This window comes from Puccinia triticina, chromosome 2A (genome assembly GCF_026914185.1).
Source record: "Puccinia triticina chromosome 2A, complete sequence".
Taxonomy (NCBI): domain Eukaryota; kingdom Fungi; phylum Basidiomycota; class Pucciniomycetes; order Pucciniales; family Pucciniaceae; genus Puccinia; species Puccinia triticina.
In genome coordinates this window covers 1412497-1429122 of record NC_070559.1, presented here as the reverse complement: position 1 = coordinate 1429122, position 16626 = coordinate 1412497, and the positions used below count along the sequence as shown (strand labels likewise).

At 42.7% G+C, this 16626-nt stretch overlaps 1 protein-coding gene across 1 annotated transcript; it reads right to left on the bottom strand.

The window, feature by feature from the left end:
- Positions 1–16112: 16112 nt before the first annotated feature.
- Positions 16113–16352, bottom strand: PtA15_2A158 (uncharacterized protein; the record flags this gene model as incomplete). Its single annotated transcript, XM_053166149.1, has 1 exon — positions 16113–16352. One exon carries the CDS (start codon positions 16350–16352, stop codon positions 16113–16115), a length of 240 nt encoding a protein of 79 aa, XP_053017400.1.
- Positions 16353–16626: the final 274 nt, after the last annotated feature.

Below are 16626 nucleotides of genomic sequence, written 5' to 3'. Positions count from 1 at the left end.
CTACAAATACCATTCCTCTACATCAGGAATGGACTGTGTGAATTCAACTTCTCAGACAGGAATTGTGTATCACCAATGATGCTGCTGGAGATTGTAATCTTCTGGTTGATGAGTTTTTACTTATGTTACTAATATGACCTAATTCCACAATTGATTCCACCTTTCCTCTGGCCCTATGCATGTCATGTGTTTTATTTTAGCACATCACCAATCCTTGATCTTTCAATTGGCTTGGCTATCTATCTTGGAAAGAAGAAATGACCTCCACTTACCCCATAGAACGGTGAGATGTTGCCACCTGTGGACATGATTTCTTCTTGCAAGTTGATCTGTGTTGACAAGCTACTACAGAATCTGCACATGGGGCCCACAGGTGGTTCAAGGAAGCCAAAGTGGAAATGATTGAAAAATGACTTACCAATGGTCATCCGGTAAATTTCACTTACCAGATTTCATGCATGAACATAAGATGAAGATAGGCATCAGATCAACACAACATGCAGCTGACTCATGACATAGTCACACATGAGGCCATGGCTTACTTATGGAGCACTTCCCCACATAAATTACGGTCTGGCACTCTCCAGAGAGTGCCACCAATTCCCCCCTGGTGGTAGCTACCCCCGTTATCTGGGCCCCCCTGTTACTTTACCAGTAACGGGGTCATTTCAGGCCCTGTGCGTAACGTAATGGGCCTCATTTTTGAGGCCCGTTATTGCGTTATCCCCTGGATAACGCATTAACGGACCATTCAAGGCTTTTTTAGCCTCATTTTTTGCCCGTTATCAGGGGCTCCTCACGCCTGGATAACGCAATGAGAATAAATAAAAAAAAACGGCTTAATGTGGTGCAATAATGTAATTGCACCGCCATTACGCGTAACGTGTAGATAACGACAAAAATTCTGTTACGTTAACGTTATCTACGCATTGCACGTAGCGTAACTACCCTTTGTTGGTACCTGGTGCCTCACCCCGGTTGGTCAAGGTGGCGTTGTCTTCCGGCCAGGGCATTGTGGAGCTAGGTTTCCCCTGGCGGCGTTGTTGGTGGATTCCCAGCTCCGACCAGGGCCATGGGGTTGATTAGTCAATCCTCCTCATACCACAGACTGCCTCCTCCATGATTTTCGCGCAAAAATCAAACAGAGATGGATACATGTTTTGGAAGGGCTGAAACAGCCATGCAAACAAAGCTACATATACAATGAGCTTCCTGGACATCCAGGAAGCTCAATGGATCATTTTCAGCAGATTGTTTTGCATGGAACAATCAAAAAGGCTGTTTCTGCCCGTCCTTTCAAGGACAGGAAAGAAAGGCATTCACTCCGTTTGATTTTCACACAAAATTTGAACGGAGGCAGATACAAGCTGCCAATGAAGCTATACATATCCAATGAGCTTCCTGGACATCCAGGTGTGAAACTCCATAAAATATTATGTGTCCTACGGGAGTTGAACCCATGTCAAGTGTACCAACCACTGTACTAAGGACACTTGGATATGAATGGCTGCAGGTGGGTGAATGAACATCCACTGGTGTCACATGAAGATCCCTAATTGAGGGTAAGACCTGTAAATGACAGGTCATGAATGAGTGACACCAGCAGGTATGATAAAGCTAAGAGTAGCAGAACCACAAACTGACACCAGGAAGCTCAATGGATTGTTCTGAGTAGATTGTTCTGCTTGGAAAAATCAGTAGCTGCACACTGTAACCGTAACGTGAGTACAGGCTCAAAGGGGACTAGGATAGGTCACTTTGAGTTGTAGATGTTGAAGCTCTGTTTTATTTCAAAGGTTTACTGAGAATGACTGAGGAAAAGCACTCTACAACACTGATCCTTATATATAGGGACATGTAGCTAAAACAGCTCATGGACATATATGAAATAAAAGGCAACAACAAATAGACATAATTGAAATATGTCCTTAAAGAGCTAACATGACAAGGGGGCGCTGCCAGTATGGGTGGCGTCATAAAGAATGAATAGAAACCTGTAACGTAACACTAATACCAACCAAAGCCGGTAAAGCTAGGTGTCACAAGACCTTCTCCTGTTGTAACTTGTCTTAGGTCCTGTCAGACCCTGACATCTAGGACCTATTGTTTCCTGTCTACTGTAGCCTGGCTACAACAAACCCGCAGGTATCCGCCCAAGGTACCAGCCCCTCCTTCCTTGGCGGGTGCAGGGTGCGGGTGCGGGTGAGGGTGCCCAAAACCTGGGGATTTTAAGGCGGGTACCCAGACTTGTTGGCGGGTACCCGGGTACAAGGGGCCATCTTTAGATGGGGTGGTTTCCCAAAAACCTGCCTGGTGTTCTCCCTCTTAACCCTCACTCCATCAACCTCCTTTACAATTCCTGTGTAATTGACTCTCTTGAATTCTCACCTGAAATCCTCTCCTTCAGTTATTTCCTCCACAAAACATTTCCAAGCTGCCAGTCCTGTCTCCTATCCTGCAATCCCCTCTCTCAGTGCTTCCCTCTGCAAAAGATCTCTGAGCTGCCAATTAATTCAATTGTATCATACTTCCTGTTGGATTCTTGTCCTCAGGTCTCAACTCTTCTTGTCTTCTGCCTCCATTCCCCTTCCTGCTCCCTCTCACCTGATTCACTGATCTTTTTGTCTCACATACTTATGTTCTCTTCTTCCATTATGGATATCTTTTAGTCATGTCATGCCTTTATTGCCGTACTAGCCTTGTGACTTTGTTCCCTACCTAGACTAGCTAAATAGCTTTCCTGACTACTGATTTCCTCTTGTGTGCGCGCTCTCTGCATGTGACAGACCTGGTTTTCCTGTGATATCCTTTTTGAGAGTTCCAGATCTTTCCATGCATTTCTTTTTATATTCTTTTGTGCCCTCACCCACAAGTTGATATCATGTACGTAGTCTATATAACATAGCCTACATAATTACAAGAAATCAACACCATCAGATCTCATCCTTCCTTCTGCGCACCCACAACTGAGCCGCATCCGGTGAGACACTCATCCTCACTGTCTTTCCTCTCTTGAGCCACTGAGCTCACTCTTGTGCCCTTTTTTTTCTTTCTTGTGTCTTGGAATAGTCCAATACTCAACACTTCCCCCCACCATGAGTACCAAAACCCACCATTTCAGCCGTAGAGCCAGCGCGACTGGCCTAAAGTCTGCATTTTCTACTTTATTATATCTCAATCCTCTTATCCCAAGGATCACTCTGATTGCATATCCTTCTTTTCCTGTAGTTTTTGTAAGAAAAAAACCACATAGTTTTCCCTTTAAAGAACCTTGACTCTCATCTACATAGTCTAAATAATTGTGGTTGATTAGACTTGTCTAATTCAGAGTCATTCTATGTTTCATTGTGAGAAGAGGCTGTTGCATCTCATTCTCTAGCACAGATTGCCTGCCAACCCTTAAGGTTGTTGCATAGCCAGTGGAAGTTAGTACCCACCACTCATCATTTAAACTTTGAATATAATTACCCAGATCTTCATATTTCTCTCTCTTTCCTTCTCTCTTGTTCTTGTTGTATTTCTTATCTTGAAATATGTCACTCTTCTTGATGACTGGTTCATCAAGAGGAGTGCTTAATCCACTCAATCACCAGTGATTTACACTCCACATGCGTGCTGGCTGGTCATTGGGGGAGTGTGTATACTTGTGAGCCTGAGTCTCTATAGTGACAGCAGGACACAAGAAAGAAGAGGGGAATATTTGGATTTCTTTGGATGAAGAAAATACAAATATAAGAGAGAGAGAGAAAGAGAGAAAGAGACTGAGCAGATTCAAGGTTAAGCAGATATTCAAGGTTATTCTGGTGGGAATGCAGGTCCACTGGCAATGCTACCTCTTCAGAAGAGTGCTGCCAAGCTGTGCTAGAGAGTGCTACAGCCTCCTCTCACCAAAGAAACATGGAGGGCTTCTGGATTAGACAAGTTTAATCCAGCCACAATTTTTTAGCTTCCTTCTGGATAGTCAAGGTTCTTTAAAGGGAAACCTATGTGGTTTGTTTCTTACAAAAACCACAGAAAAAGAATGATGTTAAGCAGGGGCAGCCCTGTGATCAAGGATAAGGCAAAGGCCAGAAGAAGAAGAGCAGATCAAGCAGACACAGAGTTGTACCTCTGAGATAAACAAGGTTCAGTGAAAGAGGTTACTTACTGTCAATATCCTAGGCGCCTGTGATGGTAGGTATACTGGGAGCGTGGTAATCTCTTTGGTGGTGATCCTGGGGTTATCTGGGGTGTGGTTCTGGTGTGCTGAAGTCTGTAGATCCGCCTCAGGCAAGGGGGATCCTGACTACGAAAATTTTCACAGTTTGCTTATGTAATTTACATATGTACATGTGGTTTGGCGCGCCTGGTAGCGCTGACACGTCACAACTGCACGTGCGCGCTGCAACTCAATAACTCAGGGAAGGAGTAGAGTTACAAAGAATTGGTGAGTTGTAACTAGGGATACAATTGCACGAGGAAACAGAATATGAAGTCAAAATAATTTTATCTCTAAAGATGAAAAAGATATAAAGTAATTCATATGTAAAAAGTAGAAAAAGGCAGACTTTAGGTCAGCTGGGTTGACTCCAAGGCTGACATTCCCTACCACCAAAAAGGTTGGATTTCTGTAAGAAATTAAACCACAGGGGTAGATCTCTTCTCACTTCTGGATTTCCTGAGAAGGATAGCAGAGTCTGGAATGTCCTTTTCAAGGAGCCATTCATCATGATCAGCACTCATGCCCTTGTATCTAGCCAAGTAAATCATAACATCTCTGTTCTCCACTCTCAATCTTTTGTCTCTGAGAATCTTCTGTATGATTTTACTCTGAGGGGTCTTATCCATGGGGGGAATAACAACTTTAACCTTCTGTCTCAAGGGGAACTTATCTGGATTGGGGTCTCTGTATGGTTTTACCAAGCTGACAGGGAATGTGGGATGTTTCCTGCTGAACTCTTCAGTCAGAATCACTTCTACAGCATTCTTCCCATGTAAAGCTTTCACAAGGAATGGTCCAGTAAAGGAGTCTCTCATCTTCTTAGGACCAGACAAGTTGTTGAAGTTTGCTGTGGATATCAGGACTTTATCACCAACTTTAAAGGATGGTTCTTTGTGAGTCTTGTCCCATCTTTCTTTGTTGTAAGAGGTAGCTTCTGTTATGCATTGTTCAGCATGTTTTCTTGCTTTCTCAAAGATTTTCCCATAGGCAAGAGCAGTAGGATGAATGTCTACAGAGTCTTGTTTCAAGAAATTTCTGGGAAGGTTTGGGATCCAGCCTTTCTCCAGGATGGCAGGAGGTGTTCCAGTGGTTGCATGTATGCTGGTGCAATATGCTAGCTCAAGGATTGGTAGAAGTGAAACCCAGTCATGAGTGTATCCATCATTGTCTTTGAATTCTAGACCATATGCACAAAACCTCCTGATCATATCTTCAAGTTTTTGAATCATTCTCTCAGCTAATCCATCAGTCTGGGGGTGGTAAGCAGTGGAGAAGGAGAGTTTGGTTCCTAGCATACTATGTAAACCAGTCCAGAATTCAGATGTGAACTTGGGATCTCTGTCAGAGATGATGATTCTGGGGATGCCAGTTCTGGGCATTACTCTGTTCCAAAACAGTATGGCAGTGTCCATGACAGAGTCATCCTTGAAGCAGGGTACAAATATGGGGGTCTTAGAGTATCTGTCTACTATTACCAGACAAGCATTGAAACTAGCAGCTCCTCCAGGAGACAAGGAGGTTACCCAATCCATGTTAATCACATCCCATGGCTTTGAAGGTTCTTCAATTTTCATGAGCAGTCGAAATCTCTTGCCTGTGGCTTAATTTGCTTTCTGGAATCTATCACAGGAAGAGCAGTATTCACCAGTGTCTTGTCTCCAATTAGCCCACCAGGCAGTATCAGCTACTTTCTCCAAGGTCCTGTCTACAGAGAAAGATGACCAGAGTAGACACTGTCATGGCATTCATGCAAAAACGTGTTGATACTTTCCTTGTCAGCTAAGACTAGGACAGAATTGTGTTTTTCTCTGAAGTAGATGAGGCCACCAAATATAGAGAATCTTCCCTCATCATATAGCTTTCTCCAAGGATCTTGTAGAGAATTTTTCAGCTGGGTGTCTTTAGCATCTTTCAACACAAGTTCAGACAATATAGCAGTGTTTTTATCTTGCTTGTAACCTTCTCTTACTGAGTCAAAGAACTCATTCTTGAAAGTAGAGACATGTATGCCCATGATGGGGAATCTATCATCATCTTTGTCTTCTGGGTCATAAGCAGGGTTACTAGGATCATTTGGCAAGGCCCATCTGCTAATTCCATCAGCATTCTTGTGAATATTCCCATCTTTGTGGATTATAGTCATGTTGCCTCTGTATTCTTGAATGTCAATCTGCCACCTGAGCATGTGTCTGTTGGGAGTCTTCATGTTCAGCAGTAATCTCAAAGCTGTGCAATCTGTTACACCATGAAATAAACTGCCATCCAAGTAGTAATGGAGTTTCTCTAGGGCCCAAACCAGGCACAAGCATTCAAGTTGGCCGGCACCATATCTAGTTTCACTGTCCTTCAGTTGTCTGGATATGAAAACAATAGGTCCCTCTTTTCTTACTCCATCAATGACTTGGACTTGATGTAAAGCAGCACCTAAACCAGCAATACTAGCATCTACATATAGTGTGAAAGGATGGGCCCAGTCAGGAAACAGTAGCAATGGAGCTGTGATCAGTTTCTCTTTTAACAAGTTGTAGGCTACTATCCTATGATGAGTCATCTCATATATGACATCAATCCTTGTGAGCTCAGTTAGAGGTTTTGCTATCTCTGCAAAATTCTCAATGTGTTGTCTGTAGTAACCAGCAAAACCAAGAAATGATTGCATTTCTTCCCTACTACTAGGCACAGGCTTTTGGAGGACAGCAGCTACTTTGTTCTGGTCTATTCCTATGGCAATTCCAGAGACAAGATGGCCTAGAGCTTTGATCTGATCAAATCCAAAGTTATACTTCTTCAGGGAGATTTTCATGTTCATGTTGATGACAACTTTCAGTATCCTGTCTATCCTATTGAGGTGTTCTTCCCAAGTGTTGGACATAATGATGATATCATCAATGTAGAAAATGACCCACTTCTCATCAATTTCTTTTCTGAACTCAATGTCCATCATTCTCTGGAAATGAGAGGGGGCATTCTTGATCCCAAAGGGCATTCTCAGGTATTCATAGATTCCTTTGTGCATAATAATCCTGAGCAGGTGTCTAGAATCTTCTGCAATGACATTCTGGTGAAAACCTTTGAGTACATCCATACTAGTCAGATATTTAGCTTTGGCTAGGTTGTTCAGAGTCTCACTGATCTTGGGAATGGGATACCTGTCTGAAGCAGTATAGGAGTTTAAAGCTCTGGAATCTCCTACCATTCTGGACTTTCCATTATGCCAGGCAATGATTACAGGAGTGGTGATCTCAACTACTTCATTATGGCCAACTTTCCTTAGAAAATTCAGGTTTACTAGCTCTTCAATATGTTGTTCAAGAGCTTCTCTGCTTTTGGGTCTGGCAGGGTAAGGAGGTCTCCTGAGCAGAGGAGGATAGGGCCTCTCAGTTGTCAACTTGAGATGAACTTCATGGCCTCTAATGGCACCAAGGGGTTGATTGGTGTTAGAGAAGGCAAGGTTGTTATTGTAGAGGACTTCAAACAGCTTCTATTTTTGCTCAATGGTTAGCTTGTCACTGAACTTGGCTTCACAAAGTTCTTCTGCAATAAATTGTTGCAGTTGGGGATTGGACTTCTTTACAGCAGAGATTTCATTTGAAGGACTCATTTTCTCTGGAGGATGGGATTTAAAACTGAATTTCTTCCTCTTATTCTCATTACCAATGGTGAAGAATCTCTCTTTGCTGTTTGTGATATCCAAACCATACAGAGACATGTAATCATTTCCAAGTATAAGGTAGTTGATTCTGGCATTTCTCATCACCACAAATTCTGCTAGAATTCCTACGGAACCTTTAGTATGAGGAAAAATCAAAGCCATTTCTATTATGCCCATTGGCTGTAATTGGTCACTACAGCTGTGGAATTTAGCATGGTTGATTGGCATGAGCTTGTTTTCCCATTCTGGTATTATAGAATCTAGCAATCTGTTGCTGATGATTGAGCAAGAAGATCCACTATCAAGAAGACATGAGTTTTCTCTGGATTCAATGAGGACAGTAGTGAGATTAGCTTTTCCAGTAAGTTGAGCTTTTCCTCTGTCAGGTTTAGATTTCATCAGTCTAGCATCCTCTATATGGGAAGACTGGCAGGATTTGTCCCAGGTCTGGGGTTGATGAGTTTCAGCTTGAATTTCAGCAATGGAGAAGTCTTGGTTTATCTCACACTCTACAGCATGTGCTCCAAAATCAAAGTCAACTAAGGGATCATAATTGGCACCATTTCCATTGTCCATGGCAAGGATCATGTGGTTGGTTCTATGATTCTCTTCTTCTTCATCTAGTTCTGATTCAGACTTTTGTGGCTCACCTTGATCTTCTCCATTGTCACTCTTGGGATCATCATCATCATCCATTCCTACATTATTAATTCTGTTCTTCTTCTTAGGGCATTCCCTGGAGAAGTGGCCAGTTTGTTTGCAGAAATGGCATATAAGTTTTTCCTTCTCAGGGGCAGAGACAGGATTCCTTTTTGTAGAGGAGTCAGTTGCCTTATCAGTTTTCTCAGGGGCAGGATTATTTCTCCATTGGGATCTGTTTGGAGTATTATAATTGTTTGTCACAGGCTTGTTCCTTTTCATGACTCTATCTATGATTTCTTCAGCAATTATAACCATATCCTCAAAGCTCATTTCAGTAGCATCTCTTTTATATCTGCTTTTGATAGCATGCTCAAGGTTTGGAGGGCATTGCTTCAAGATTTTCTCACAAATAAGATACTGACTGAGTTCAGGTTGATAAGCTTTCAGTCTTTCTCTCTGATTACCAAACCATTTATGGATTTTTCTCCCATCATAGGCAAAGTGATCACTCTCAAACTCTTGTTGCATTTTCCATTTCCAGTTCTCAGTGCCAAACTTATTTCTGATGGCATTCTTCCACCAGGCCCAAGATTTGTTTCCATACTGATCTCTGATGCCTAGGTACCAATTCCTTGCAGTGTCAGTCAACAAGATTGTTAATCTACTGATTATCATATTATCAAGAATCAAGTAGTCTCTGACAAGGATATCAGTGTTTTTAATCCAGAGTTCATGGTTGTACAGCAATTCTCCAGAGAATTTTTCCCAGTCTCCATTCTTAGGAATACCTTTCCACAATTCCTTCCTCATCTCAAAGTCTACTGCTCCATGATCAATGTAGGGGAATTCTTCTTGAGCATTTACATTAGGAGTATTGCTTGCAGGTTTGGGGAAGTTATCTCTTGATGGTCTCTGGGGTTCAGGAGTAGGAACAGGAGGAGTGGCTCTGTGTTCCTGTTGTTGCTCATGATGGATATTCTGAAAAGGGTTATTGTATAAGAGATGTGGGGGCTGTTCTCTGTCATCTGGTATTACCAAGGAATCCAGCTTTGAGTTCACAGAATTTACTACAGAAGATATGTCACTGAATCTCCTCTCGGATTGTTCAAATCTGTTGTGCTCATTTGCATGAAGGTCATTGATCTGATTACCAATGGATGAAAGATTGTTGCTCACTTTCTCCTCAAAATCTTTCAGGTTCTGACCAATTGTATCCATGTTGGAATGCCATTGAGACTCATTTACCAGAATCAAATCTTGAACTGTCTCAAATTTCTGATCTATGTGTTTTTTCAGTTGACCTAACACATTGTTGTTCACTGTGGATTTCTCTCTGGCACTTTCACCTATGTTGTTCAGGATTTGGTCAAGTAAAAAGGGAATGAACTCATTCTTAAACTGATCAAGGATGGAATGATTCAGGACATCTTTAGAATTGCTGACACAAGATTCAAGAAGAGTACCAGGAATGGTTTCAACAGTACCAGATAGTTCAGAGAAAAATTCAGAAAACAAGAATTGTATTTTTTCTTCTAGAAACAAAAGGCCATTTCTAGACATTTCAGTGTTGAGATTATTGAGGAAAAATTCTCTATTTGATGGGTCAGAGAGACTGTCTATATCTAGGCTAAGACCTAATGGGGAATCACTATTTAAGGAACTTTTAGGTAAGGATTCATCTAGTAAGGGCCTCTCCCTCTGGCTCTCCCGCGTTCATAGCCTCTCCCAAAGACTAGCACGGTGGTATTCAACATATTTTTTGGGACTGTTGAATACTGGAGTATTTGGAGATATTTGACTCAAATTGTACCAAAAAGAAAAAAATGGGAATTTCAAGGTTTTTAATTTGCAGTGAGTGAAGCGTTTTGAGCTACTGTACTGCAATGTGGCCAGGAATTCAAGTAGACACCTCCTTCAGTGTAAGACAATTTTTTTGCAGTTTGCAAAGTAAATCTGTATTTTGATAAGTACAAAAGAGATGATGGTGAAGGAGAAGAGGTGAAAAGGTGACATTTGAGGAGAATCATATGCAGTGGTGGTTTGGAGCTGAGATTTTGGTGGGTGAAATTGAAAGGATCAAAATTAAGATGGATCCAAAGGGCACGGGAGGTTGCAAGACTGGCTGGGGAATGCAATACAGAGCCAATCCAAATTGTTTAAGATTTAAAAATTGAATCTTTTGAAAACCTCAGAATTTAATTCTAACAGAGAACTCTCAACCCCTTCCACACTTTCCAAAATTTCAACTGTTTTTCATAGGTGATCAAATTAAATTCCATGGTAGGATCCCTTGAATTTTTCCCTCTCCTGATTTTTGTTGAAAATTTCTTGTTTTTTTGGTTTTTGATTTTTTTGGGGAAGATTTCCTGGGTTGAATTCACTGTAAACTTTCTAGAATCTTGATTCATCTTGATAACTTAAAAAATATGTAACAGAGGAGGAACAGGGAGATGTAAAAAATTTTAACTTGAAAATCATTGACTGAGTCTTGGTGACTGTGCCTCACAAAGCTTGTATCTTGTTGCCCAGGATACATATGGTTGAAATATGGATTTGGCTGAGGTGTATGCCTTGAAAATTGCATCATGTTTGTAGGTGGGCCCCTAGAAAACCCTGCTGGGAACCCAGGTGATGGTGGAGGAGGAGGCATATGGGAGGGTGGCATCATCATTAGACGCATACAGCGTCTATTACGGGGGCGTAGAAACCCAGGGAGTGAGAAACTATATCCTTCAAATCCAGGGATATGATAACGAGGTTCTCGAAGCACAGGTGGTTGAAAGCCAGCTCCTGGGAATCCAATTCCTGGGAAGCCAGGTCCCAGGAAGCCAGGTCCTGGGAAGCCAGGTCTTGGAAAGCCAGCTCCTGGGAATCCAGGTGGCGGTTGGGGTGGAGCTGTTTGCCAGTGTGGGGGTGACATCATATGTCCGGGTTGTGGACCAGATGGCAGTGGGTATGAGGGCATCTGTCCATGCGGGGGGTGCATCATCATGCCAGACATTGGGGCTTGATTACCATAATATCCTGAAGATGTAGACATTTCATGTCTAGCTGGTGAGGGTGGGTATTGAGGAGAATAGCTTGGTTGCATATTGCCATGAGGCAGACTCCCAAAAATTAATTCTGAATATGAGGGCTCTTGTTGCCCATAAGGTGGTGGTTGTTCAGAATGGAATCCATACGTACCCCCTGTGGATTGCCCATAAGATCCGGGCCCGTATGGTTGCTCGTAAAATCCAGACTCATTCGAAAATGAAGATATTTGTTCCCCAGGTGGTGCTGGGGGTTCAACCCTAAATCCCCGTGTCCCACCTGTGGATTGCCCATGAAATCCAGGGCTGTATGCTTGCCCAATAGATCCAGCCCAATTTGCTTGCCCAGAATGCACACCTGAATTATGATTTTGAGTTTGAGGAGCTGGCCGAGCAGGCACTTGTTGAGGTCTCCCATTAAGCTCCATACTGCAAGTTGGACAAGTGGTACGTCCTGCTTCAATGCACCTTGCCATACAAGTCCTGTGAAGCATGTGTGCGCACGGCCATCCATCTAGTTCAGTTTCTACAGGTTCTTCAGTTTGCGTATGAGAAACTCTTCTGGAACGTGACCGAGATAAACTTGGTAACCTCATGCCGAGCACTCGTCTACTCCTAGACCTAGACCGTTGTGACTCATCTTCGTTCGCGGCCGGCGGACGCAGCGGCTCTTGGCAAATTGCACAGATTTCCTCTTCGGCTGGTGCCCCTGTCCCTGCCGCTGCCGCTGCCCTTGCCTCTGTCCCAGCCTCTGCCTCAGTCGCTGTGACCTAATTAATCCAAAAGTTACAGGCTTTCAGCGCGTTTCTGAGAAATGAAAGATTATTATCACTGACTAGACGTTTGGAGTGATGATGAAAGGTATTGGATGCGGAGGGTGGCCCCGTAAGATTCGCAGATGTCGCTGCAGTAGATGCGGACATTGTGGTTGAGTTTGACGACCGGTTCAATTGACCTGTTCCATCCGCGGGATTGACGACTCTTTTCGCAGTCGATTGATACGCTACTTGAAGAAGCTGCCAATAGCCATGCAGCATGTGTTAAATTTATGACATTCAGTTGGAGGAAACAGATTGGTAAGCAAAAAGAAAAATGCTCAACAAGGAAAACTATGCCCTTGAGAATCATTCTCAGCCTGTCCAGTTTGGAGGTCCACAGAGCTCCGCTTCAAAAGTGAGTTTGATACTCGCGGATAAGAACCGACCACCATAGATATTCAACTGAGGGTCACCAATGCCTTGCGGAATTTTGGGTGGACAATAAAACATGGGGTATGCTTAAACTCGCAGGGAAAGGGATCTCAACCAGGAAATCTGTACAAGTTTCAAAAGTTTACCATCTGACATGCAATTGAGTGGCGTTGGCCATAAGGGTCATGAACTTTGTTCAAACGCGGCAGCATCATTCGCCTCACGAACAAACAAGTCTCTCGTCCCGAAGTTACAGAGAGGGGTGCGCCGTCCCGCAGCCGCACAAACCCTAAGGAGGGATTAAGGAAAGTTGTCCCTGTTGGCGGAGAGACGAGTTGGAGTATTATGAATCCTGTATTGGTTGCTACATCTCTTGCAAATAGGATTCTGCGTGAAATACGTGGTTTTTTGAACCTTAATTGAAACCACATTTTGAAACATGTGGAAATGTGTCAAAATCATTGGAAATTTACATATTGTTGTCGCCCAGAGGGCTACGCACTCTGTCAGTGTCACCTAGTGTCACTCGCCGCAGTCGCGGTATCCATCTCATCCCGAGTCCGGGCTGAGAGCTTGTCAATCCATGCCTTATTTGTCACTCTTGCTCCCGAGTCACAACACATATGATGTAATGTGCCAAAGACACTGTGACTGGTGTGATCACTGAGGGGAAAACAAAACATTACACAGATTGATACATACATAAATGGGGCAAGCTAAGGTATACGCAGAGGCTCTGAAGCAACTTGACGGCTATATAGGGCCTTGGAAAAACGACTTCCAGGCCCTAGGAAAACGACTCCCAGAATTGAGTTACGTCTGTGGGGCTGCGCCCGGCGATCCTGACATGGTCGCCTCGACCATCTCCTTGGTCGCGGACTTTTTGGGAGTCGTTCTCCTAATTGCAATGCCGCAACTGTGTACAGTGCCCCCCACGACTTTTCAACTACCCCTACAGGGGGGTTCCAAATTTTGGAGATTTTTTTTCCAAAAATTCTTTTAAAAGTGGGCTGATGCTGGGCTCTTTTTGGCCCATTTTTTGATGCAAATGTCACATTTCACCAACCAGACCTGGTAACATGCATGATAATAGTCCAAAGTCATTGAAATTTCACTGGACCCACTGCCAAGAGAGCAATGAAGAAATATTCTTCACATTGCCACATTCCAAAGAGTGTACTGATGGATATGGCAATCAACAATAACTAAGGAGGTACATGTTCATAAATACCTACACCTGTAGTATGTATGTACATAGATAATTTAGTCTCTAAATACATAATAAATATTCCATAAGTCCATAGTACATGTCTGTAACCACATACTATGGTCTTAAAACCAGCTGTTCCAAATTTTGCATCTGAAAAAAATGAAACTTTTTTTTGAGGCATTGCACAGACTTCAAAGTTATATTTTTGAGTTCTCCTACGTCTGTAGGGCTCAAAAATGTATAATTTACATGTGATACATGTCTGGTGACTTTGAACACATTGTTCAAAGTTCAATTTTTTTTGCAGGTGCGGGGTAGTTGAGAAGTCGTGGGGGGCACTGTAATGACTAAAGTATTACGCGAATTGATTGGACAGGCCAGAGAAGGTTTCTCACGAATGTCGACAGACTAGCTAATGACAACGACAGCGCTATTTCAAATTCGGATAAGGAGTGTTTGAGATTTTCAACAAAGGTTTTACAGACTTTGGATAGTGTTTTGAATTTCTGATGATAATGAAGAAAACAAAGATATTACAATAGAGAAAAAAAGGAAAAGAGAAATATACAAGAAAACACAATTCCTTTTATCTTATTTAACAAGTCAATGCACTTCCTGATTTGGTACAGGACTTTCTTAAGGAATTAGAACAAAAAGAGAATACAAGCTTCGTATTTCCTAGTTCTTCGCCTTTTTGGCCTTCCTGTCAAAAGTCCTCGACCTATATCCAAAATGGTTAGTTGTCCTGATAAGTTTCTGTCACATTTCAATATACGCTTATTTACGCGTATCATTCTTACTAAAGTCCTGCTTCATAATGAAACGTAATTCCGTTTCTTACAAACTGGGAGTTGCTGAGATAATTTCCCCGACCACATCTTTTTATTATTTTTTGTTATTTTTGAGAGTTGGCCAACTAAAACAGACTGTGAGCGTCAGACTTTTGGCAGTTGTCACACCTATTCCTTACCAAATATGTATGTTAAGCCGCAAAGGCACTAAATTTGTGCATGTACAAATAATGAACAAGATTGTCCAATTACTGAGAGAAAGGAAGAAATAACAAGAGATCAATCAAAACTAAAGAGAGTTGTAAATAAAATGAGTGTGCTAGTATTGGGTTGTAGGGAATGGAATCTTTCTTTCTTTCGTCTTCTCAAAACAACTGGCATAATTGACACGCCATTCCAAAGCCTCAGGCAAAGCATGCTTTTCGCAATCCTTTGGGTTTTCTTGAGTGCTTCAAGAATTTGTGATGGTTTTAAACCAGCTTCACCTAGCTTCTTCATTTTCTCATAGAGACTATCTATTAGTTTTTGGTTGGCTGTGTGGGCTGTCGCATTTTTAGAGGCGCGATGATTGTGCTTCGGTTCCGAAACTGAGAATTTCCAATGTCCTGCCTTCTTATGATAGCATGCGGCAGCTGTGAACGGACGGTCAATCAATCGAGAGGAATTGGGTTCACAGGTATTGCCTTTACGCTTGTTTTGTTTTAGATCACCACCCCTGAAAATGAAAAAGAGGGTGCACGAGTTAAACTTATCGATAACTGATGGATCATGTTTGCTTTGAGAGAGGGTAAAAACTCACTTGTCGCATTTAAAAGTGATACTTTTTCCCCGCACAGATCTCCTGGTGCTGATAGCGTAGCCGTTGCGTCCAGCGAATCCTTTGACTGATCTCCTGAGGGATTCAGGATCCGCGTAGATACCACAAGGAGGAGGAATGCCTTCATGCGGCTCTTGGCCTTTGGAATCGGAGGATTTGCTATGTTGATTGTCTTCAGATTCAATCTCGGCCGGTTGATTCTCTGCCGAAATATGGTCAGGTATCGGTATCTCTTTGTGTTGTTTGTCACCAGGCTGAGACTCTAATAGATTCAAAAACTTCGTGATGACCTTGTCTTCTCTAACTAGCTTGTCATTCAATTCATCATCATCATCTTCTTTCTCAAGCTCGCCATTTACATCTTCCTCTTTTTCAGTATGTTGATCTTTTGGGCTTATCTTAATTTCTTCTTTGGATTTGGAAAGCTGAAGGAGGAAGGGATCTATGACATCTTCGATTGGGTTCGGGGCCTTTACAACGTTAGTAGTTGCTGGAATCGCATCAGGAGGAGCTTCGCCGGCGGCAAGAAGGCCAAAAAAAATGTTCTTGGAGGCTTGAGCGGCCGAGGAAGCGGCGATCATATCTTTGGTCGCGGTGGGGGTTTGATGGTTTCAGTAGCTTGATTGGCGGCCAGAGGACTTTTGACCACGGTCGGAAGGCCGAAAACCATCTTCTTGTAGACTTGAGCGGCCGCAGTAGCAGCTATCATATCTTTGGCGGCTATCATAACGTTGGCGGTGTCAGGGTCTTGGGCAGTTTTTGCGGCGTTTGAGGAAACGTGAACGGAGCTCGAAGAGGTGTCAGCCCAATTAGACATGGTGGTTAGAGTGGATGACTTCCCGTCGTCATTTAGAGAGCTCTAGATGCCCCTCTAAATCCTAAATTAAGACACCTATCAAAAAATCAACCAGTGCACATGAAATCAATAAACTGTAGGGTTGGGAAAACACTTATCTTTTTGTCAGAAATTAAGAATTTGGGTGTGTGAATTGAGATCTGGGAGGCTCCCAGACTCAACGGGAAGTCCTCCAGTGTTGGGGAGTGATTTGATTGAGCTGTTGGGATTTTTTGTATTGTGATTCCGCTTAAGT